General features: G+C 41.8%; 1 protein-coding gene across 8 annotated transcripts in view; it reads right to left on the reverse strand.

Moving 5' to 3' along the window:
* Positions 1–11727: 11727 nt before the first annotated feature.
* Positions 11728–24361, reverse strand: part of plekha7b (pleckstrin homology domain containing, family A member 7b) — a 273942-nt gene continuing 261308 nt past the window's right edge. For 7 of the 8 annotated variants that reach the window (XM_034191278.1, XM_034191265.1, XM_034191251.1 and 4 more), the window contains 2 exons: positions 23640–23795; positions 11728–12279 (listed from right to left, as the gene is read on the reverse strand). In XM_034191278.1, coding sequence (XP_034047169.1) covers positions 23653–23795 — 143 coding nt within the window. In that variant the 3' untranslated portion in view covers positions 11728–12279; positions 23640–23652. The remainder of the gene's footprint in view (positions 12280–23639; positions 23796–24361) is intronic. The other variant, XM_034191256.1, reaches the window with a different exon arrangement.

Below are 24361 nucleotides of genomic sequence, written 5' to 3' on the forward strand. Positions count from 1 at the left end.
GTTTAATTAACTTAGTTCAATATTGGAACCTAAAGGGGATGTCTGAGATTTTTATACCTGAGACTTATTTTTACCAGAGGCCATCAAATATGGCCATCGGGTTTGGCAAAGACTTTGTGTCCATCCGTCCGTCTGTCCATCTGTCTGTGCTCAACATAAGTCCAGTCCTATTACTGCCAGAGTCTTCAAATTCACAGGGAACATTCTTGGGACACAGACCTTGGACAAGTTCAAAGATGGCAAACCTTGACCTATTTTAAGAGGTATTTTATGTGGTTAAACGGTCACATTCTGTTTCATTCTGTTACTTTTTTTTTTTGAGGGCCGGGGGTGACAGCCAATCAGAGCAGAGCAGCACTGTGATGTCAATGGCTGGTGTAGCTAGCTGCAAACTCCATTTCGTTTGTGTGTAAATATAACCTCTTTTTCATATAATATGTAAAGGCTAGTGAGAAATAAACACATCTAAAACTGAATACACTGTTTTTGTAACCTGATAACACCCCTGGAGTGATTTACAATATTTCGCGGACGTCAGCCTGCATGCTAACTTCTGGTAACACAAAGCTAACTTCTGCTCTTACCAAAAGCTCATGAATGCGCACACGCACGCCCTGCTGCAGATGCTGTTAAAACGTAAATACTGTTTATGACTGACTGATAGAGGGCCTTTATTGAACATGTACAAATTGTATGTGAGACAACAGCATCTTAATAATGAATTTAAATGACAATAAACCTCTAATTAATTATATATAATATATATATATATATATATATATATAAACACACACTTTGCACTGGGATACCAATTAAACAACTGCAAATTATAAAGAAGACAATGCTCATATGGCCGAGGGTATTTCAGCATTGTGTTATGTTTAGATGTTTTTCACAAACAATAATAATGGGTCTCAAGTTGCCATATAATGAAAATGTCATTAGAATCTGTCAGCATGGAGAGGACCTCTACTAAGGTACACACATACATTTTTACCTCAGTGACTGTAAAGGAACCTTTTAAAATAACTGATTATACAGGCAGCGACTTACCTTACCAACTTATTTACAGTAGTGTTCAGAATAATAGTAGTGCTATGTGACTAAAAAGATTAATCCAGGTTTTGAGTATATTTCTTATTGTTACATGGGAAACAAGGTACCAGTAGATTCAGTAGATTCTCACAAATCCAACAAGACCAAGCATTCATGATATGTACACTCTTAAGGCTATGAAATTGGGCTATTAGTAAAAAAAGTAGAAAAGGGGGTGTTCACAGTAATAGTAGCATCTGCTGTTGATGCTACAAACTCAAAACTATTATGTTCAAACTGCTTTTTAGCAATCCTGTGAATCACTAAACAAGTATTTAGTTGTATAACCACAGTTTTTCATGATTTCTTCACATCTGCGAGGCATTATTTTGTTGGTTTGGAAGATTTTGCTCGTTTACTAGTGTGCTTGGGGTCACTGTCTTGTTGAAACACCCATTTCAAGGGCATGTCCTCTTCAGCATAAGGCAGCATGACCTCTTCAAGTATTTTGACATATCCAAATTGATCCAATTTCATAGCCTTAAGAGTGTGCATATCATGAATGTTTGATCTTGTTGGATTTGTGAGAATCTACTGAATCTACTGGTACCTTGTTTCCCATGTAACAATAAGAAATATACTCAAAACCTGGATTAATCTTTTTAGTCACACAGCACTACTATTATTCTGAACACTACTGTATGTAAGATTTTTCAGGTTTGGAGATGCTGCTCTCCACTAAGTTCATACAAGTTGAAGAAAGAAGAATGAACCTTCAAGATCAACTTGTAAGCCATAAATTTAGTCCATAAGTAGCTGGGCTACCATGAGAGATCTGTGGAAATGTTAAGTGATATTTTCAGAATGTCCACAAAAAAACAATTGTAAACTGACTGCATTTCCATTGAGTGATTGAATCCCACTACTGGGTTTTGTCCTCTTGTGCTGTCATTTTAGTGAGGCTCTCACAAGAACTTAATAGACCGTTGTTACATTCTCAGTGCTCATGCTCAGTAGTGTGTAAATCTCACGTGACTAAGGGCCCCTTCACACATAGTGCGAATATGTACAACTCAGGGCGACTCACAGCGGTAGAGCTCGTATGAGCAGATCATGAAACAGTGCGCCGACGAACAGGCGTGCACAATCCCGGAGTTGCTGTAACTGCTCGCACTGTGTTCCAGGGGACGAAGTGCACCACATCACGCCACTGGTGAGGAGGAAAATAAAATAAAAACCAGCTGTATAATTAGTGAATATCACTGGGTTGATATAAATAATACATAAAAGGGGAAACAATACAGAACCCCGCAATTAAATAGCCCTGGTTAAATAAAAAAAATGCCACACATGGGATTTGAATCCGCACACTCTGATTACCAGATGGAAACTTTACCACTGCACTACAATCACTGTCTTGTAACAGGAGTGTGAAATGGCTAAAATCAACAAGATAAACTTATTTTCTAAAAAAAGAAAAAAAAGCACTTTGATAACTGACCAAACAGCGTTTGGTACAGCGTATTTCTGTTGATACGTGACTGAAAGTGGCATATTTGTCATACTGTTGGCTTGTCCTGGTCCTGCGGCGCGCCACTCACAGCCCTCACGGCCCGACACGCGAGTCCTGTCAGACGTGACATTCAGATCGCCTGTTGTGTGTCCAAAGGGACTGACAGTCTGTCTTTATGTTTTTATGTATTTCCACACAAGCACCACATGCGCTTGTCCATCAAAACACGGGATGTGCACTGCAGCTGTGATGTCAACAGCTGTGGGCATCCAGCCATGCCCCTTGTCCTGTCAGCGCACAGACCAAGATGTCACTCTGTGATCATGAGAGATGCCTCGTCTGTGTGTGTGTGTGTGTGTGTGTGTGTGTGTGGAGGGGGGGGGGCAAAACACACGCACACGTGTTGTTGCGGGAGCCGACACTCTGGCACGCCACATGTGCAACTTCACAGTCATGGGGCACTTAGACAAATTTCACTACCTGCTCGACAATGATTGTCTGCTGACTGTTATGTTAATTAGTGCGAATGGCCACACATTTTCTAAGTGTTAGATGTTCGTGTGGGTCACCTGGAATTTGGTCGACACCTGTCGCAAGAGGGTTTGATGGATTTTCAGCCGCTGGTCTGAGCAAATTCTTGTAGCAACAGGTGTGCGAGGCAGCTACGATTTTACACATTTTGCACACGTTTCCTGCTTCATGTGCACTTTATGTCCAAATCGACCAAATTTGCACTATGTGTGAAGGGGCCCTAAGCATGAGCTTCCACCTCCGCTGTCGGCATGGGGGGCGTGGATTGCCTATTCATCCACAACACGAATAGCAGCTCTCGGAATTTATTCTACAGAGTGCTGTTGTACTATGATCGCCCACAATTTTAAAAAGTGCTAAAACAGGATGAAATGGCTTAATCTTGCTTGCCTCCTAACAGGCTGGTTTATAAAGTGCAGACCTGGCAATTACCTCAAAACAAACGTAAATTGCACACTCAGCCAGAAGTTCAGCTGCTATCAGTGCACATTTTACTGTCTCTTGAGTTGGTGTTTTTTTTATGATGACTGAAGCAGTGCACTTTAATGTTTTTGATTAATGAATGGAATGTTGCATTTTTATAGCCTTCTCCAATCTCCCTGACAACACTTCCTGATAGAAAAGCCTGCTGTTTATCAGGCTTTCCTCCCTAACACAGTTAACACTGGTGATTTTGCTGTGTAGGGTACATTGTCCTGCTGAAAGATGAACCGTCGCCCCAGTCTGAGGTCAAAAGAGCTCTGTAGCAGGTTTTCATCCATGATGTCTCTTCATCTTTCCCTCAGTCCTTACAAGTCTCCCAGTTCCTGCCACTGAAAAACATCCCCACAGCATGATGCTGACACCACCATGCTTCACTGTAGGGATGTTGCCTGGTTTCCTCCAAACATGACACCTGGCATTCACACCAAAGAGTTCAATCTTTGTCTCTTCAGACCAGAGAATTTGTTTCTCATAGTCTGAAAGTCCTTCAGGTGCGTTTTGGCAAACTCCAGGTTGGCTGCCATGTGCCTTTTACTAAGGAGTGGCGGTCTGGCCACTCTACCATACCTGAATGGTGGATTGCTGCAGAGATGGTTGTCCTTCTGGAAGGTTCTCCTCTCTCCACAGAGGAATGCTGGAGCTCTGACACAGTGGCCAACGGTTTCTTGGTCACCTCCCTGACTAAAGCCCTTCTCACCTGATCGCTCAGTTTAGATGGGCGGCCGGCTCTAGAAAAGTCCTGGTGGATCTGAACTTCTTCCATTTACAAATGATGGAGGCCACTATGCTCACTGGGACTTGAAAGCAGCAGAAAATATTCTGTACCCTTCCGCAGATTTGTGACTCAAGACAATCCTGTCTCAGAGATCTACAGGCAGTTCCTTTGACTTCATGCTTGGTTTGTGCTCTGACATCCACTGTCAACTGTGGGACCTTATATGTAGACAGGTGTGCCTCTTTACAAATCATGTCCAGTCAACTGAATTTACCTCAGGCAGACTCCAATTAAGCTATAGAACACCTCAAGGATGTTCAGTGGAAACTGGATGCACCTGAGCTCAATTTTAAGCTTCATGGTAAAGGCTGTGAATACTTATATACGTGATTTTTTTTTTTTTAATAAAATTTGCAAAAATCTAAAAAAACAAAAAAACATTTTTTTCACATTGCCATCATGGGGTATTGTGTAAAAAAAAAAAGAAAAAAATAATTTTATCCATTTTGGAATGAGGCTACAACATAACAAAATGTGTAAAAAGTGAAGTGCCGTGAATGCTTTCTGGATGCACCGGTACTTTGTTTACAAATGACCTGGTGAGGTTCATTTCTTCCTATCATTCACTTAGCGTGTGGAGAGAGCAAAGAGAAGCTTACAAATATGACCAACAGGCACTCAAGAAGCCTTTGCCATTTTGCAGTTTCAATTATCATAAGAGGTAAATGCTAAAAATGTTAGTTTTCGACAATATCTGTTTGCTCACTTTGCTGGGCTGTGACGGACATTAAAGCAAATGTTGGAAACAGCAGGCATTAACATCCATCAAGCAGATTGTCAGATTTAGGACGTTCCCACTCTGTTTTCCCTGGTAATTATTTATTTTTCATGTTGTTGCAAGTTTCGGAGCTTAGCCGGACCATAAGTTCAGGCAGGCAGAAAAATCATCAGTGGAGTGGCTACACGTGAGAGTGACTGCAACCTGTGAAAAAGTGGTTGTGCATTGATAAAGCCATTGTGCACCCTTTCAGTGAAAACTGACATAATAAGAATAAAGGCATTTTTTGAATAGTTAAACTTGATTCAATGAAAGTGCATGTCCATTCACTTCATTTGAGAGGCGGAGAGCATACACAGCACCGTGGTTTGTTTAATACACAAAATACACTACATTGCTTTAAATACACAATTAGTTTATTTCTGATAATCAGTGTGGCCCCTCATTCTCTTTATTTCTCATTGTGCCACTTTGGAAAATAGTAGCTTCTGCTGCTACACTGATTGCTAGTTATGCACATGCCTCTTGTCTTTTTTTCATTTTTCATGTTACTGCGCCACATACAGCCCTGGCATATACAGTGTTTTGTTGTCCCACAGCTGACAGGGAACGTTATTAATTGGTTGGGGAACAATATTTTTGTTGTAATCGGTTCTGGAATTTAAATTTTGGGGTGAAACCCAAAACCAGAAACGTTAAGATATTGTTGCTGTTCGGAACGAACCAGTTCGGAAAAAATTCTGACTCAGAGCACTGCTTTTAACTCTACCCCTACCCTTAACCATAAAGCTAATCATACCCCCCCCCCCAACGTTAACCCGAATTTCATGATACCATCACAAATTAATTCATGATACCATCACGAAATGTGGCACTTTTTCGTGATGGTATTACAAGCTCATAGATTAACTCACAATTCGTGATGCCATGACAAACAGATGAGATTAGATGCCACCTGTAATAGCGGAAAAATTGTTTCCATTCAGTGTTATGTAAAATAAGGCCGTTCTGAACCCCCAAAATACATGTAGTTTCACTAAGCAATTTCACTTTGCCGATGGTCCCTGGAGAAAGTGCAGAAGTCCCAGAAACAAAGAGACCGATAGACAGGAGACGGAGACAAGAAGAAGAGGAGTGTCTCTCCCTTATTTAGCAGGAGTAGGGGAAAAACTACAGAGGATCTTCAGACGGCACAAAATCCCAGTTTACTTTAAACCGGTTAACACCTTGAGACAGAAATGAGTTCACCCTAAGGACAGGATCCCTAGTTACAAACAGAGCAATGTGGTGTATTATATCAGATGTCAGGAAAACTGTAATGAACACTACATAGATGAGACTAAGCAAACCTTAAACAAGAGGCTATACCAGCACTGCAGAGAGGTCGCCAGTGGACCTCAGTCTGCAGTTCATCTCCACCTGAAAAACACTAACCACACGTTTGAGGACAACGAAGTTAAAATCTTAGCCAGAGAGAAGAAATGGTTTGAGAGAGGTGTCAAGGAAGCATTCTTTGTAAAACAATTGAATCCCAGCCTTAACCCGGGGGCGGGTCTCAGACACGCTTTGTCCCCTGTTTACAATGGGTACTCAGGTCAAAGCAGTTTCAGTCTTTGTTCATGGTAATGAGTCATTCACGTTATCAGAGAGTCATCAAGGGAGCCATCAGGGAAGGCTTCCATCCCATCATTAGGAGAGTGCTAACTAGAGCACAATAGGTGCTAATTAGAGCTATGTTTAGTCACTAGCCTACAGCAGTCGGCCTCTCGGTAGGAGGGTCTGGTTAGGTTAAAAACTCCAGCTTTTGTTGGCTTCTGGTTTATTGTTCTCTACAAGAGTCAAGACAGAAGTCAGACTACCAGAGCAAGAATTTTAGCTGAGGAAGCTTCTGTGATTTGAAGCGAAACGTCCTCACGTCAAGCAACCCAGTCCAGTCAAAGATTCAAGCTTCTCTACTCATCTACTTTCACCACTTCTACTCCTTGTAACTGCACTATTCCACTGGGCTTCCTCCCATTCACACACATGTACTCAGTCTTGCTTCTACTGCCTTTCATTCCCTTCTCTCAAAGCATATCTCCACCTCTCCAGACTAGACTCAACTTGCTCTCGACTCTCACTACAGATCACAATGTCATCTGCAACATCATAGTCCATGGAGACTCCTGTCTGATCTCATCCGTCAACCTGTCCATCACCACTGCAAACAAGAAAGGACTCAGAGCTGATCCTTGGTGTAATCCCACCTCCACCTTGAATGAGTCTGTCATTCCGACTGCATATCTCACCGCTGTCACACTATTCTTGTACATGTCCTGCACTACCCTAACATACTTCTCTGCCACTCCAGACTTCCTCATACAATACCACAGCTCTTCTCTTGGCACCCTATCATAAGCTTTTTTTAAGTCCACAACACACAATGTAACTCTTTCTGGCCTCTCTGTACTTCTCCAACAGTATTCTCAGAGCAAACATGGCATCTGTAGCGCTCTTTCTCAGCATGAAACCATATTCTGCTTCTACTACTCTTTCCCATAACTTCATGCTGTGGCTGATCAACTTTATGCCTCTGTAGTTACTGCAGCTCTGCACATCACCCTTGTTCTTGAAAATAGGAACCAGCACACTTCGTCTCCACTCCTCAGGCATCCTCTCACTTTCCACGCTTTATTAAACAATCTGGTTAGAAACTCTACTGCCATCTCTCCTAGACATTTCCATGCCTCCACTGGAATGCCATCTGGACCAACTGCCTTTCCACTCTTAATCCTCTTCATAGCAGTCCTCACTTCTTCCTTACTAATCTCTTGTACTTCCTGATTTACTCTCACCACATCATCCAGCCTTTTCTCTCGCTCATTTTCTTCATTCATCAGCTCTTCAAAATATTCCCTCCACCTTCTCAGCACACACTCCTCACTGGTCAGCACATTACCATGTGCATCTTTGCCCACCCTAACCTGCTGCACATCCTTTCCAGCTCTGTCCCTTTGTCTGGCCAATCGGTAGAAGTCCTTTTCTCCTTCCTTACTATTCAACTTCTTGTACAGCTCACAATATGCCTTTTCTTTCGCTTTTGCCACTTCTCTTTTCGCCTTGCGCCACATCTCCTTGTACTCCGGTCTACTTCATCTCTCCAACTATCCCAAAATGTTTTCGCCAACCTCTTTCTCCTTATGCTTTCCTGGGCCTCTTCATTCCACACAAGTCTCCTTGTCTTCCTTCCACTGTCCAGATGTCATACCCAGTACTGTCCTAGCTGACTCCCATACCACATCTGCAGTAAGTACTTTTCCAGTTGTCCAAAAGTGCTTCCCCTCCAACCAGTGCTTCTCTCACCTGCTTGCTAAATTTCACACAGCAGTCTTCCTCCTTCAGCTTCCACCATCTGATCCTTTGTTGAACTCTCACTCTCTTCTCCTTCTTTACCTCTAAAGTCATCCTACAAACAACCATCATCCTATGCTGTTTAACAACATTCTCTCCTGCCACCAGCTTACAGTCTCTGGTTACTTTTACCTTGCATCCTATAAAGAATGTAGTCCACCTGTGTGAACCTTCCTCCACTCTTATATGTTACCCTGTGCTCCTCCCTTTTCTTCAAGTAGTTATTCACCACACCCATTTCCATCCTTTTTGCAAAATCAACTACCATCTATCCTTCCACATTCCTACCCTTGATACCATATCCACCCATTACTTCCTCATCACCTTTGTTCCCTTCACCAACATGCCCACTGAAGTCTGCTCCTATCACTACTCTTTCATGCTTGGGCACACTCTCCACCACCTCATCTAACACACTCCAGAAATCTTCTTTCTCCATCTCACAACCTACCTGTGGGCCATATGCACTGATGATATTCATCATCACCCCTTCAATTTCCAACTTCACACTCATCTGTCGGACACTCGCTTAACCTCCAACACATTTAACATACTCTTCCTTTAAAATGACCCCAACACCATTTCTCTTCCTGTCCTCACCATGGTACAACAAGTTGTACCCACCGTCGTACTTCCCTTCCACTTGGTCTCTTGCGCACACAATATGTCTACTTTTCTCCTCTCCATATCAGCCAGTTCTCTCCCTGTACCAGTCATACTACCAACATTCAAAGACCCCACTCTCATTTCCACCCTTCTAGTTTTCTTCTTCTCCCGCCGTTTGTGGAAACGTTCTCCTCTGCTTTGTCATCTTCGTTCAGCAGTAGCCCAATTTCCACCGGCACCCTGTTGGGCAACAGCACTGGTGGTGGACGTTGTTAACCCAGGCCTCGACCGAACCGGTATGGAAATTCAATTCTTAGTCTGCATAGTTGGGTTGGCTTGTTTTACACCGGATGCCCTTCCTGACGCAACCCTCCTCATTTATCCGGGCTTGGGACCGGCACTCAGAACGTACTGGCTGCACACCCCATGTGGCTGAGTGAGTGTTAATTTAACACTGGTGATTTTGCTGTGTAGGGTCATTGTCCTGCTGAAAGGTGACCGTTGCCCCAGTCTGAGGTCAAGAGCACTCTGTAGCAGGTGTTCATTCATGATGTCTCTGCACTCATCTTTCCCTGAGTCCTGGACTGGTCTCCCAGTTTCTGCCACTGAAAAACATCCCCACAGTATGATGCTGCCACCACCATGCTTCACTGTAGGGATGGTGCCTGGTTTCCTCCAAACAGGATGCCTGGCATCATTCCAAAGAGTTCAATCTTTGTCTCATCAGACCTGAGAATTTTGTTTCTCATGGTCTGAGAGTCCTTCAGGTGCCTTTTAGCAAACACAGGTGGGCTGCCATGTGCCTTTTACTAAGGAGTGACTTCCGTCTGGCCACTCTACCACACAGGCCTGATTAGTGGATTGCTGCAGAGATGGTTGCCTTTCTGGAAGGATCTTCTCTCTCCACAGAGGAATGCTGGAGCTCTGACAGAGTGACCAATCGGGTTCTTGGTCACCTCCCTGACTAAGGCCCCTTCTCCCCCGATCGCTCAGTTTAGATGGGCGGCCAGCTCTAGGAAGAGTCCTGGTGAATCCAAACTTCTTCCGTTTATGGATGATGGAGGTCACCGTGCTCATTGGGACCTTCAAAGCAATAGAAATGCTTCTGTACCCTTCCCCAGATTTGTGACTCAAGACAATCCTGTCTCAGAGATCTACAGGCAGTTCCTTTGACTTCATGCTTGGTTTGTGCTCTGACATGCACTGTCAACTGTGGGACCTTACATGTAGACAGGTGTGTGCCTTTCCAATCATGTCCAATCAAATGAATTTACCCGGGTAGACTCTAATTAAGCTGTAGAAACATCTCAAGGATGATCAGTGGAAACAGGATGCACCTGAGCTCAATTTTGAGCTTCATGGCAAAGGGTGTGAATACTTACAGTCTGTTCTCAAACAAGCACAGTGAGCTTTGTTGGATCCTTCCCACATACTCTATCCTGAGTATGAACTCCTACCGTCTGGTAGGTGATACAGAGTCCCTCAGTGCAGAATGAATCGCTTTAAAAACTCATTCGTGCCCACGTCAATTAGAGTCTTAAATAGTGGTTCCTGGGATAGGTAATATGATTGTGCATTAATGGTGGCATTGCTATTTTAGTGTTATTTATTCATTGTCAGTATTTTCCTTTTAACCATAAGTGGGAGACAGCTGTGCAATAGGGGTATGTATTTTAGGGATATGTGCAATATGCATGAATTATTTGTGTGAGACTGCTGTGTAAAAGGGGTAAGTGCAATTTGGATATGTGTATTAGGGATATGTGCAATATGTATAATTGGTGTGTGTATCAAGTTATGTGCACTATGCATGAGTTATGTAATTATGTTATGGCAGTTTTATTGTGCAGCTGCAAATTTCCAAGAAGGGACAATAAAGTGTTGTATCGTATTATGTACAAGTGATTCTTAGGTTTTATTATTTTTATTTATTTATTTTTTCAATAAATTTGCAAAAATCTGAAGAAAAAAACTTTTGTGAAATTGTCATTATAGGGTATTGTGTGTAGAATTTTGAGGAAAAAAAATGGTTTCATCCATTTTGGAATAAGACTGTAACAACAAAATGTGGAAACAGTGAAGCACTGTGAATACTTTTTGGCTGCACTGAATATTAAGATGTTGAAAAGGTGTATAATAAGGTCTAATTAAAGTGGTGGTGGGGTAGACAAAAACCAAAACCAATCCCTTGGGCACCAAAGCTCAAACAACAGCAACTGATTCCACTGCTGTTGCTTTTTTTTTATAAAAAAAAAAATAAAAATTACAGTTGCCTTTATAATTTGGAAAGTGGTTCTTCATTTTATCTTTAAAGGATTTGCTCTATATTCATGCTTAATGACTATAAATTCTGATCTACAAGAGGCAAACTTGCATTGATTATAAAAATTAAGTATTTAATACAAATACAATCCCAATGCAAGTACTACATTTAGTGATCAATAAAATAAAGTATCTTCCTTAAGTAAGTTGTAGATACAGAGTGATAAGTGACACATTGCCCCTGAACTAATGTCAAATTCTTACCAGCTTTTATCATATTCAAGTTACTGATAATGTCGTAGAACATCTGAACCTATTCAACATATTCAAAATAAAAAAAAAAATTGTGTTAATATCTTTAATATTTACATTTTATAAATTTCCATTGTGTGAACTCCCTCAGTCACACAGAAATATGTTAAGGGTTATTTTAATCCTGATGTAAGCAAAAATAAAATCCATTTTGGCAAGCTAATAAGAGGTTGGCACTGCTACAGTAAATATACACACAATCTTTCAAGTGGTTTCTTGTAAGAATATCACCTGACAAAAGTGTTATCAATGTGATACATTTAGTACACCTTGTTCATTACCTGATTAAACATAAATTCATAACTGAAAGAAAAAACCTGGAAAATATCTATTTAAATTCTTCATTACGATCCTTTATACATTCGTAAGTGCAACAGCAAGTGGAAAATGTTTTTATGAATATTGTTATGAGAGTAACATTCATAAGTCATGTCCATAATTAATAAACACAGCAGCATACATAGCAAAGTCTCTTTTTTATAGAAAATAACAAGTCATTGCTGAGTGTGTGCCTTAAAGTGCACGTTTAACTGTTTCTTCTACGCCCCCTACTGTATTACTATGTCATAACCATCCCAACACAGACAACTTCACTTGTTGGAGCTGTTTGTTCTCATTGTGGAATAGCACCTCATTGTCCAGAAATTGCTTGAGCTGAGAAATGAAAAAAGACACAGTAAGTGCACAAACATCAGAAAACTATTCTAAAACTTGCATAGCTGCAGACATCAAGGAGATAATGTCACTGTTTCCTTTTTTGTGGGTTAGGAAACACAAGAGCATGCTTCTTTAAATTATTATAAACAGTCTTAAAAAGTCAAAGACAGTATTTTCAGACCTTGGCCCGTGACAAAAAACATCATTAGTATTTATTATCTAAATAAAGAAAGAATGAAGAAAAATATAAACTAAACAACATATAATTCTATGTTCAGATGCACTCGGTAAGGGCCCTTTCACACATAGTATGAATGTGGCTGAAGTGCGCACGAAGCAGGAATCGTACACATTTGTACACCTGTTGCTACAACTATTTGTGCACACCAGTGGCTGAAAGACAGAGTGTGTGCTGTGAGAGCCCAATCGATTCCTCTCCCGGCAGGTGTCGGCCAAATTCCAGGTGACACACATGAACATCTAACACCACTGGCATGGCACTTAGAACATGTGTGGCCATTCGCACTGTTAGCATGAAAATAGTGAGCAAACGATCACTTTCGAGCTGGCTGTGAAATTTGCTTAAATGCCCCCACAAGTGTGGCGTTGTAAAACAGCAACACACATGGGACGTGCCAGAGTGTCTGGCTCCCCCCGCAACACGTTCCATGCGTGTGAATCACACGTGTGTTGCACTCCCCCCATTCGCAACACGTGGTGGATGTGTTGCAGATGGGGGGGATAAACTAAATAGCAGCAAAAATAACTAAAAGAAATGATCACATAACACGACACGTTGGTGTGTGCACTGAACTGACAGGGGGTGTGGCCCCCGACAGGCTACAGATGTTGAGATCTCTGGTTCTGGATGTCACAGCTGGGGAACACGTACCCCTGTTTGGATGGACATGAACTTACAACTGTCCACTGTGACACGTGTGTGTCTGCTTGCTGTCCTCATGTGGACATATATAAAAACTTATATCACTTTTGCAATGAGCTGCAGTGAGTGAGCGCACGGCACACACATTGACAGGCTGCCCCAAGTGAAACCGACCGTCAGATCATAACATGCAGCGGGCAATCTGAATGTCACGTCACCTACGTGAGCTCTGTTCCACATGATGTGGTGTCTGTACTGCGGCGCGCCATCCACAGGACATGCATGTTGGGCCAGAAATGCACGCAGGGCCGACTGGACACGCCAGGGCAGTAGATATGGACATAAGAGCTTACTGGTTCATTCATGACATTTCATGACTGTATGTGTGTGACCATGGGTCATCTACAGAGGAACAGACAGTTCATACTTGTATTGTTCACTTGATAAGAGGGATTCAATAAAATGCGGTGTTTTATGGTGTGTGTGTGCTTCTTTTTTAATATGTCTATCGCCTTGTTGATTTCAGGCATTTTTCTGCATCTTTTATGGGTCAGCAATGGTAGCACAGTGGTAAAGTTCCTGGCTGGCAATCAGAGCTTGCAAATATGGATGATTGTATGTCATCAATAATACATACAATAATACGTTAGCAGTACATATTTGTTGTGTACGTATAAATATTCATTCACACACGCCTACGACATCTAAGTTCTTAAATTACGTTTGTGCCACTGTCAGAGCACTTTTAAATATTGTTGTATTGGGGCCTTTACAATTTTAAACACTGACCCATAAAAATATTGATTGTGATATTTACTTTAGTTTTGTAACTTCAGTTATTTTACTTTACTACAGCAGACCTGAATGTAAGATGAGAGCGAGCTATAGAAAACAAACAAAAAATAAAAGTTTGGGACAAAATAAGTAACATAGACAACACCAACACATGAAATAAAACATGCAATCACAAATCACACAAATCCTCGAGAGATGAGAACAGGTTGGCGCCATGCTGATAGAAAGTCCTGACATGCATTTTATCATCTGATAGAACACAAATTTGATTTGTCCAGATCATGTTGTTTTGGGCCAAAATACACTAATTCTTATTCTGTTCCTGTGCCAGTCACTCATCATTTGTTCTCTGTCCCTTTCTGTCTCAGACTAACTCACTCTCAAACTCTCACAAACTAAACTAAATTATATTGATCAATTTCCTGCTCCTTCCGGCCACCCCCTATGTTACATGTACTGCACTCAAGTACAAATTTGAGGTATTTGAACTTTAGTTGACTATGTTATACTTGTGTCAGAGGCATGTTATTGTACTTTTTACTAAACTACTTTGATCTGACAACTATAATCCAATAAGATATACATCAGGGCGGCACGGTGGATTAGTGCTTAGCACTGATGCCTCACAACAAGAAGGTTGTGTGATCGCTTCCTGCCTTTTCTGTGTGGAGTTTGCATGTTCTCACCCGTGTTTGTGTGGGTTCCCTCCGGGTGCTTCGGTTTCCTCCCACAGACAAAGACATGCAGGTTAGGTGGATTGGAGACTTTAAATTGACCGTAGGTGTGTGTTTGGGTGTGAATGTGTTTGTCTATATGTGGCCCTGTGACAGAATGCTGCGGCGCGGCTTTTGACAGGGGCTCAGAGGAGGGAGCATATGACTCCTGTCCTGGCTGTCTAAGGTGCTTTATAAATAAAGTTGGTATAGTATGGTACCCCGCCTGCACTATGACTGCTGGGATAGGCTCCAGCAAACCCCCACCCCCATAACCCTAAATTGGAGTAAGCAGTTGATGAGTGAGTGAAGATATACATTATTCTGAAATGGACTCTACATAATGGGTACTTTTACGTTGATGCAAATACCTTTATACTTTTAATTAATAAACATTTTCGATGCAGGACTTGTACCACATCATTTTTAAAAGTAATTTCTTCCAGCTTCTCCTTTTTCACTTGGGGTTACCACAGCAGCTTGGATATGGATCTGCATGTTGATATGGCATAAGATTTAGGTTACTTGCTTCCTATGGTTATTTGCTTCCTTCACAACTCCGTATTAGATGGAACATGGGCGGTTTCAAACCAGGATCTTTCAGTTTTGGAAGCAAGTGCACAAACCACTTGGACACAGTTTATTACTTTTACTTAAATGGCCTGAGTGTTGTGTTTTCACCATTGTGTTTCTGTCTAACACTGACATGTAAATGGTGTTCTGACCTGCAGTGCAATCTGAGAATCCAGCAGAAATGGACACTAAGTTATCCGTGGTCTGGATAAAATGCTGTCTGTCTGTCTGTTAGTTGAAGCATAGGCATAGGAGGTGGGGGGGCACGGCAAAATGCTCAAATTCGGGCAGATGGGCTGGAAATTTGGGCATGGGCCATGTTAAGGAAAATGTGTTTATGCCTAAAAAATATTCCAAAGGCCAAGAAAAAAAATTGACGATGAAATTTTACTCGAAACTGTGATGATCATCATCAGTGTAGAAGTAGAACAGATGTCTTCAACTCTATAGAGTCTAGTGCCAGGGTCTCGGGTTGTACCGTATTTTCCGGACTATAAGTCGCACCGGAGTATAAGTCGCACCAGCCACTTTATCCATTATAAAGAAAAACAAACCATAAATAAGTCGCACCGGAGTATAAGTCGCACCAGCCACTTTATCCATTATAAAGAAAAATAAACCATAAATAAGGTCCACTGGACTATAAGTCCCATGGACATACAGGTATGTTAACATGAAAAGTTCAGATGATAATATTGTGACGGCTACCGTTTTCGGATGCATATTTCACCAGTCGCAACTTGTAATCTGCAGAGTATGATTTTGTTTTTGGTGGCATTTTTTCGGGCCTTCTCCGTTGTCTTGTTATGTTATCAGTAACGTTAAAATTTTTATTTTTCTATGGTAGTCAGAAGTCGCAGGAACAGTCACACAAGCCTCGAGTGCCCTCTCGTGAGCTGCATTTTACCTACGGATATGTTTGTATTTTGCGGACCACATTGCGAGCCGAACCATGCAGCGCCTACCTGCGCAGCTCATGACCGCCCAGCGGTGTCGATCCAGCTCCTTCCAAGTGCAGACGCTAATCCTCCGCCGTCGCTCAGTGCTCCCATGCAGCTCTCAGCGTCAACTCTGCTCACACTGATATCCAAGGGTTGAAGCTGTCTTGTTAGCCATCCCGGAATAAACACCATGTTCGTCTGCTTCAAACGCTTTTCACAATCATCGACGCCAGCTCCTTCCAAGTGCACACGCTAATCCTCCGCCGTCAACTTAAACACTCTGCTCACATTGATATCCAAGGGTTGAAGTTGTTCTGTTTGCCAAGCCGGAATAACAGCAAGCACCGAGTTCGTCAGCTTCACACGCTGTGGGTGAGGTGAGGAATACGCATCCAAAGTTCTGTTCTCTGATTGGTTATCGCGACCAGCGTGAACTATAGGATGGCCGTCATACTACAGTGCCCATGATGCATTGCATTTCCTTTTCCGGTGGCCATTTTAAAACATAGATCGACTCTGTCACGTAAAATTGTTTTGTTACAGTAAATTAATTGAGATCCTACCGGTATATTTTTCATTTATAAGTCGCACCGGAGTATAGGTCGCACCCCCGGCCAAAACATGTAAAAAAGTGCGACTTATAGTCCGGAAAATACGGTAAATGCCAGCATGAAGCCCACTCCTTCCAGTCCAAAGCTCAAGCAGTGCTGCCTCCTGGTGGAGAGTAAGAGAACTAAAGGCCACCTGTGGACCAACCAAAGAGGTTATATACAGTGGGGAAAATAAGTATTTGACCCCGTTAGTTTCGCAGGTTTTCCCACCTACAAAGAATAGAGAGGTCTGTAATTTTTATCATAGGTACACTTCAACTGAGAGACAGAAACTAAAAAAAAAAAAAAAAAAAAAAATCCAGAAAATCACATTGTATGATTTTTAAATAATTAATTTGCATTTTATTGCATAAAATAAGTATTTGATCCCCTACCAACCAGCAAGAATTCTGGCTCTCACAGACCTGTTAATTTTTCTTTAAGAAGCCCTCTTATTCTGCACTCTTTATCTGTATTAATTGCACCTGTTTGAACTTGTTATCTGTATAAAAGACACCTGTTCTCAATCAATCACACTCCAACCTGTCCACCATAGCCAAGATCAAACAGATGTCTAAGTACACCAGGGACAAAACTGTAGACCTGCACAAGGCTGGGATGGACTACAGGACAACAGGCAAGCAGCTTGGTAGAAGACAACAACTGTTATGACTATTTATTAGAAAGTGGAAGAAACACAAGATGACTGTCAATCTCCCTCGGTCTGGGATTCCATGCAAGATCTCACTTTGTGGGGTAAGGATGATTCTGAGAAAGCTCAGAACTACACAGGAGGACCTGGTCAATGACCTGAAGAGAGCTAGGACCATAGTCACAAAGATTACATTAGTAACACACGATGCTGTCATGGTTTAAAATCCTGCAGGGCAGCAAGGTCCCCCTGCTCAAGCCAGCACATGTCCAGGCCCATTTGAAGTTCACCAGTGACCATCTGGATGATCCAGAGGAGGCATGGGAGAAGGTCATGTGGTCAGATGAGACCAAAATAGAGCTTTTTGGAATCAACTCCACTTACCATGTTTAGAGGATGAGAACAACCCCAAGAAAACCATCCCAACCATGAAGCATGGGGGTGGAAATATCATACTCTGGAGGTGATCTTCTGCAAAGGGGACAGGACGACTGCACCGTATTGAAGGGAGGACGGATGGGGTCATGTATTGCGAGATTTTGGCAAACAACCTCCTTCCTTCAGTAAGAGCATTGAAGATGGGTCATGGCTGGGTCTTCCAACATGACAATGACCCCAAATACACAGCCAGGGCAATTAAGGAGGGGCTCCGTAAGATGCATTTCAAGGTCCTGGAGTGGCCTGGCCAGTCTCCAGACCTGAACTCAATAGAAAATCTTGGGAGGGAGCTGAAACTCCAAACCTGAAAGATTTGGAGAAGATCTGTATGGAGAAGTGGACCAGAATCCCTGTTGCAGCGTGTGAAAACTTGGTCAAGAACTACAGAAAACATCTGACCTCTGTAATGGCAGACAAATGTTTTTGTAACAATTGTTAAGCTCTGTTTTTCTAGGGGGTCAAATACTTTTTTTTTGCAATAAAATGCAAATTAATTATTTAAAAATCATACAATGTGATTTACTGGATTTTTTTTTTTAGATCCTGTCACAGTTGAAGTGTACCTACGATAAAAATTACAGGACCTCTCCATTCTTTGTAGGTGGGAAACCCTGCAAAACTGACAGGGGTCAAATACTTATTTCCCAACTGTGTATGAGTACTCGAGGCCGCACTTGCACTGAGCCGTGTCCCGGCAAGGCGGCGTGGTTGCCATTTTATTTCCGGGCAAGTCAAGAGGCAGCATACATAGAAGTTCAATTGGTCTCATCAAGAAACAAGTGGAATATGCCGGAAAGCTGTGCATTTTGGCAATCCCACAAACAGAGGAACAAGGGAGATAATATTTCCTTCCATAAGTATGTGGTTTTGGTTATTCTTGTCATTTTGTCCGTGACATTTGGTTGATAAACAGGTGTACGTTTCCTGCCCATGCCTGTGTCGTCCGAGGACATGGACCATTAACTCTTCACTTATACACACCACTGACTTTATGAATGAAACTTGGTCAATAAAAGGATAATTGTGTAAAAATATACTATACTATATATATATATATATATATATATATATATATATATATATATATATATATTTACACACACACACACACAAGTATATAAATGTATTGTAATGGTTTTAGGAGCCACGAATTTCAGAAACCCACTGGGGGTTTCTGAAATTCAGGCAAATTTGGTGTCGCTCCCCCCCCAAATAGACCCCACCTCCTACGCTTATGAGTTGAAGACATCGCAGACATCGTTGAAGCTGCGTTCTAACCGCGTGCCACACATGACAGCTAGCGTACACAGGGTAAATAAGGATCGTAGCTAATATAAGTAGATCCCTTATATGAATGGTGAATTATAATCAGGGGTCGAAATACATTTTTTAACCTACTTGCACTGGTGCTAGTAACAAAAAAATTACTTGCACAACCAAAAGTCAGTCTTATATCAACCTTAAAACTCCTCCTCTGATGTGTCACTTAATTCCTCTCTGGGGAGAGTTTGCCGCTGCTGTTGCTGCTCTCCCCTCAGTTTTTTTTCACATGCGCGCGAACTTATTGTCTGTGAAGTTTATTTTATTTATTAACTACACAGATGTATAATAAAACAAATGGTGACTGGTTTATAACACAATTATGACAGAGTTTCAGGGGATAGAGAGCGAGGAACTACGGAGCCCTGGAAGTGTCATCGCAAAATGTTTTGCATGTGGAGAGAATGTGCGCACGTTTTATTATATCGGGCGCACTGTGCGCTCGTTTTAAGCATCGCTTGAGTAAAACAAGGGCAAGATCTACTTACATAAATGTGGCCACAATTTGTAAAACGTGCACTCAGTATTGTCTTGACACATAAATGCTGACTATTAGTCAACAAACCAGGAGACAGTGTAATACATTTCCCCATTAGAAATGGATCTGGTCAGAGTGTATCATCATGGTTTGGGCGCACAAGGACATACAGAGAACTCCAGTTGCCCAGCATGACATCATCTGGAGTTTAAGCACATTAAAAAGGATGCTGAGGGCGAAGCGTCATGAGGATGACAATTTAGGTCATATTATGAAGTTCATTTGAACGAAAGGGAAAACGTGAGCACGTATTATTAATTTGAGGGCTCAATTAAAGGAAAACGTGAGCACGTATTATTATTTGAGGGCTCAATTAAGGAAAACGTGTGCACATTTATTAATTGAGGGCTCGATTAAAGGAAAACGTGCGCACGAATGATCACGGTCAGGAAAACGTGCGCACATTTTATTAATTTGAGGGGCTCAATTAAAGGAAAACGTGCATGTTTTATTAATTCGAGGGCTCAATTAAAGGAAAATGTGCGCACGAATTATCACGGCCAGGAAAATGTGTGCACGTTTTATTAATTTGAGAGCACGTTTTATTAATTTGTGTGCTCAATTAAAGGAAAACGTGCGTGTGAATTTTCATGGCCAGAAAAAAATATCACTTTAAGTAACATCTCCTGGGTTCCGTAAAGGAACCACAGCGGCAGCCACTTTTTTTTTTCACGTGCGCGCGAACTAATCGTCCGTGAAGATAATTTTATTAACTACACAGATGTATAATAAAACAAATGGTGACTGGTTTACAACACAATGATGACAGAGTTTGAGGGGGAGAGAGAGAGGAAACCGCAGCCAGACAGTTTTTTTCTTTTCTTTGTTTACATGTGCATGCGTGAACACAACAAATGGAGCACAGCAACTCGCTCCGTGTGTCTGAGTCATAAAACGCAGGGAAGATGAAGACAACACACTGTTTTTTTCCTTATTTATTCCTATATTGGTTCATTTTACTGGTGCTTATAGCTGATAAAACTTGGATAAAGTTACTTGCACCAGTGCAAGTGCAGTATAAAATTACATGCACCACTCATGCACCATACGTGCACAAACTAGCACATGCACGTACTATTTCGAGCCCTGATAATTAAAGGTCAAAGACCACTAGCTGCAGATTTACTACATCTGTGTGTAGGCATATGTACATAATTATATAATTATTCATTAATTTTCTACACCTGCCTTTCCCAATTAAGTGTCACAAAGGAACTGGAGCCGATCCCAGCAGTCATTGTTAAAGAGGCGGGGTTCACCCTGGACAGGCCACTAGTACATTGCAGAGCCACATGTAGACAAATAAACACAGACAGAATTTAAAGTCACAAGTTCACCTAATAGCCGAGTCACATGGCACACGACGATTCCTGAACGCTGAGAAAAAAAGTTTAAAAAAAGTCACAATTCGTTGAGAAAAGGTGGACGAAAGAGCTTTATCACCGAATAGCCTGCGAAGCAAGAGCGCAAAAGGGACGAAAGAGGAGCTTAACAAAACCGAAGCTAATGAAACGCGCCTGGAGCCACTGCTGGAGCAGTGTGTCTGCATCTCTGAGTTCCAGGACTCGGCGCTGGGACGGAGCTCATAGCGACTGAGTCCTGGAGAAACTGCAAACAGAAGCTGTGGAGATCTGTGTGCACGTCGGTGGACCACCTGCTCTGGTTTCTCGTCCAGAACAAAAGAGGGATCATCTCTTTCATCATCAGAATCCTCACTGACTGACACACTGTGCGCTCCGTCTTGCTCCAATAAAAAAAAAAACTCTGGTGTGCCGTGATCACTGCGGTAACACTGTATTACCTTAGAGCCATATATATTGATTTATAATACAAAACTGTCAAAAGGGGGAATAAATATAAGTGTAAAGATGATTGAATATATCAGAGCAGTAAACTGATCAGTCCGTGTGAACGTGCATTGACTCCCCATGTGTGGTTATTTCCACCAGCTGCAGCTGATCCACAACGTGAATTCTGCCTTCCAGAACAGCTCTTTATATAATTTGAATTATCTACCTGTTGCCACATGTACATAAGGGCTGGATTGTCATTCCTACACTCGTATTATTATATTTAATAAAAAATAATAAGCGCATGCAGGAGCTGCTGCTGCCGCTGCTTTCAAGTACTGTTGGAAATTGCACAACTTTTTTGTTGTTTCAAATTCAGCAGTTGCTTGTGGCAAAATAATTAATTGTATCCACACAAAAGATTAATTCTTCCCTATATAAGGTGCCTGAGCCCATTGAAGCTGACCCCCCACCCAGATAAAAAACTCCAAGCAAACAGGTTGAGTTTCCCCTGTAATTTCCAACAGTACATGAACACAGCAGCAGCGCTCACAAACCAGCTTCTGCACTGTGTTAAAACATTCAGCTGGTCAAACGAAGTCAACCTAAACAATAACATTACAAAAACTAAACAAACGATTAAAAAAACATCAAAAACGACAGCAAAACAAAACATGGACAAACTGAGGTTTTTGTTACTCTTCGTTCAAATTTTTCAACAGTTTAAAAATCCTGACGAAGCGCCAGCTGCAGGAACGAAGCTGAGCGAAGGTTAAATGATGCCAACGAAAGTCCAGATTTCTTGTTTCATTTGGGCTTTGTTGCCCTTTAAGTGCCGTGTGACTGAGCCATAACCCACATGTCTTTGGAGGTGGGAAGAAGCCAGAGCACTCAAAGGGAACCCACGCAAACTCCACCCAGGAAGGAACAGGTGGGAAGCGAACCTGCACTTTCTCACTGTGAGGCAACAATGCTATCCACTAAAGCCCCTTTCACACCGGGCCAATGTAGAGTTGCGTAATGCGGCATACCGACTACGCTGAGTTTATGTAGCCCTACGCTGACTTTATGCAGCCCTACGTGGCAATACGCTAAGGGCCGCAAAGGGGTCTGCGGAATGGACGCAAAAAATCAACATGTTTCATTTTTCCGCTGACTTTCAGTGTAGAGCACTGGATGTAGTGCTCTACACAAGTCTACACAACATTCTGCTACTGTAAGTAAGTCTACACAACACTGCGGTACAGTACACCATGCCTCTGCAATTGTACGCAACCCTACACCAGTCTGGCGAAAATCCTTTTAGGTTTTTTTATCATTATACCTGTATTGTTAGATTTTATTCATCCTGTTGGACTGCTGAACTTTGCTGGCAATGAAGCTTCAAAAACACGGAAGAAGAAGAGGCGGGCCAAAGCTTCCCCTCTGCGTGCAATTTACGCAGCCATTCCTGCATACTAGATACACAGCACAATGCAACTCTACGCAGGCCCAGTGTGAAAGGGGCTTAAGTCACCGTGCCGCCACTATATCATTTCTATTTATAATGTGTGCCTCTGCACAACACAGTGCTTATTTCATAAAGCAGGGGTTACGGTTGCATGAGAAAGTTTAGAAATAAATTTCAATAATCATATCTGATGTATGATTTTAATCAAGGTGATAAGATGATGCATTCTTCTGCAGTAACAGCAGCATATTTTCTGACTTATTGCTGCCAGGCTACAGATGGTGAGCTAATTGGTGCTGTGCAAAAGCAGCTGTGCTGACTACTGAACTGTCAAGTTGTGAAATCAAAGGGAGTGTCTTTTGTTAATTACACACAATGCTACAGTCATGTTCATTTGAGCCTTTTCTTTTCTCAACCCTCCATAAATATTTTGGCAGTGGTACACAAAAAAGAAAAAAAAAAACTATTTACACACAATTATCACAGTATGATGAGCTGACTGCCTGCTGATGTTTGTTTTGATGATAATGGGAGCAGAGGCGGAGCTTCTGAACTCCAAAAAATGTGTTTGTTGCAGTGCTGTAGGCATGCAGAGAGGTGAAAAATGCACAGAAGCATCCTGCTCGCATTAGCGAGGAGGCCACGAGCACCATAAACATGCATTTAGGCCTTACTTTGTCTGTCAGATTAGACAAATGTGTAGTGAATTCCGTTGCTTAGAGGAGAAGGAGGCCCCAGCGAAACAGGAGGCAGAGGAGGAGGAGGTGGCACAGGAGAAGGCAGAGAAGCAGACAGGGAAGGAGGTTCGGGAGGGTTAGCCTGAGGTGGAACTACAGAGCAGTGGACAGGAAGAAGAGAAGAGAAAATATCATTAGCTGTTAGTCAAATATCACGCAGGCTTCAGGGACGGCTTCTAAGTCACAATGAACCAGTTCACAACCATAAAATACAAAATTCTAAAGTCTTTTTCATTGTTTTTGTATCATATTTGTTTATGTGCAATATCCACTGCCACTGAAATATCCACAGTTTAGTACATACGTTTTTATGTGCAGTCTCTTATGTCTCTTATATCTTTTATGTTCTTATAAATTTTTTAATTTGTGCTCTGGACATACTTCTTTCATTTGGTTAAATTTTATGTTTATTTTTCTTTTCTTCTCTAGATCTTTCAAGTCTGCGCATGGTTTACATCTGCACTGAAAAGCTTGCACCTTACCTTTTGTTGTACTTTGTTACAGTGACAGTAAAGCATCTGTATCTTTCTTCTGCATCAAATTCATTTGTGCTTTGTTGGCATGTATGCACATGTATGCACATGTATGTGTATACATGTATTTTGTTACACGTGCATACATTGTTTTGAGTGGAGATGAATGTAAAATGATTATTAACA

Source organism: Thalassophryne amazonica, chromosome 2 (genome assembly GCF_902500255.1).
Source record: "Thalassophryne amazonica chromosome 2, fThaAma1.1, whole genome shotgun sequence".
In the NCBI taxonomy this organism is placed as follows: Eukaryota; Metazoa; Chordata; class Actinopteri; order Batrachoidiformes; family Batrachoididae; genus Thalassophryne; species Thalassophryne amazonica.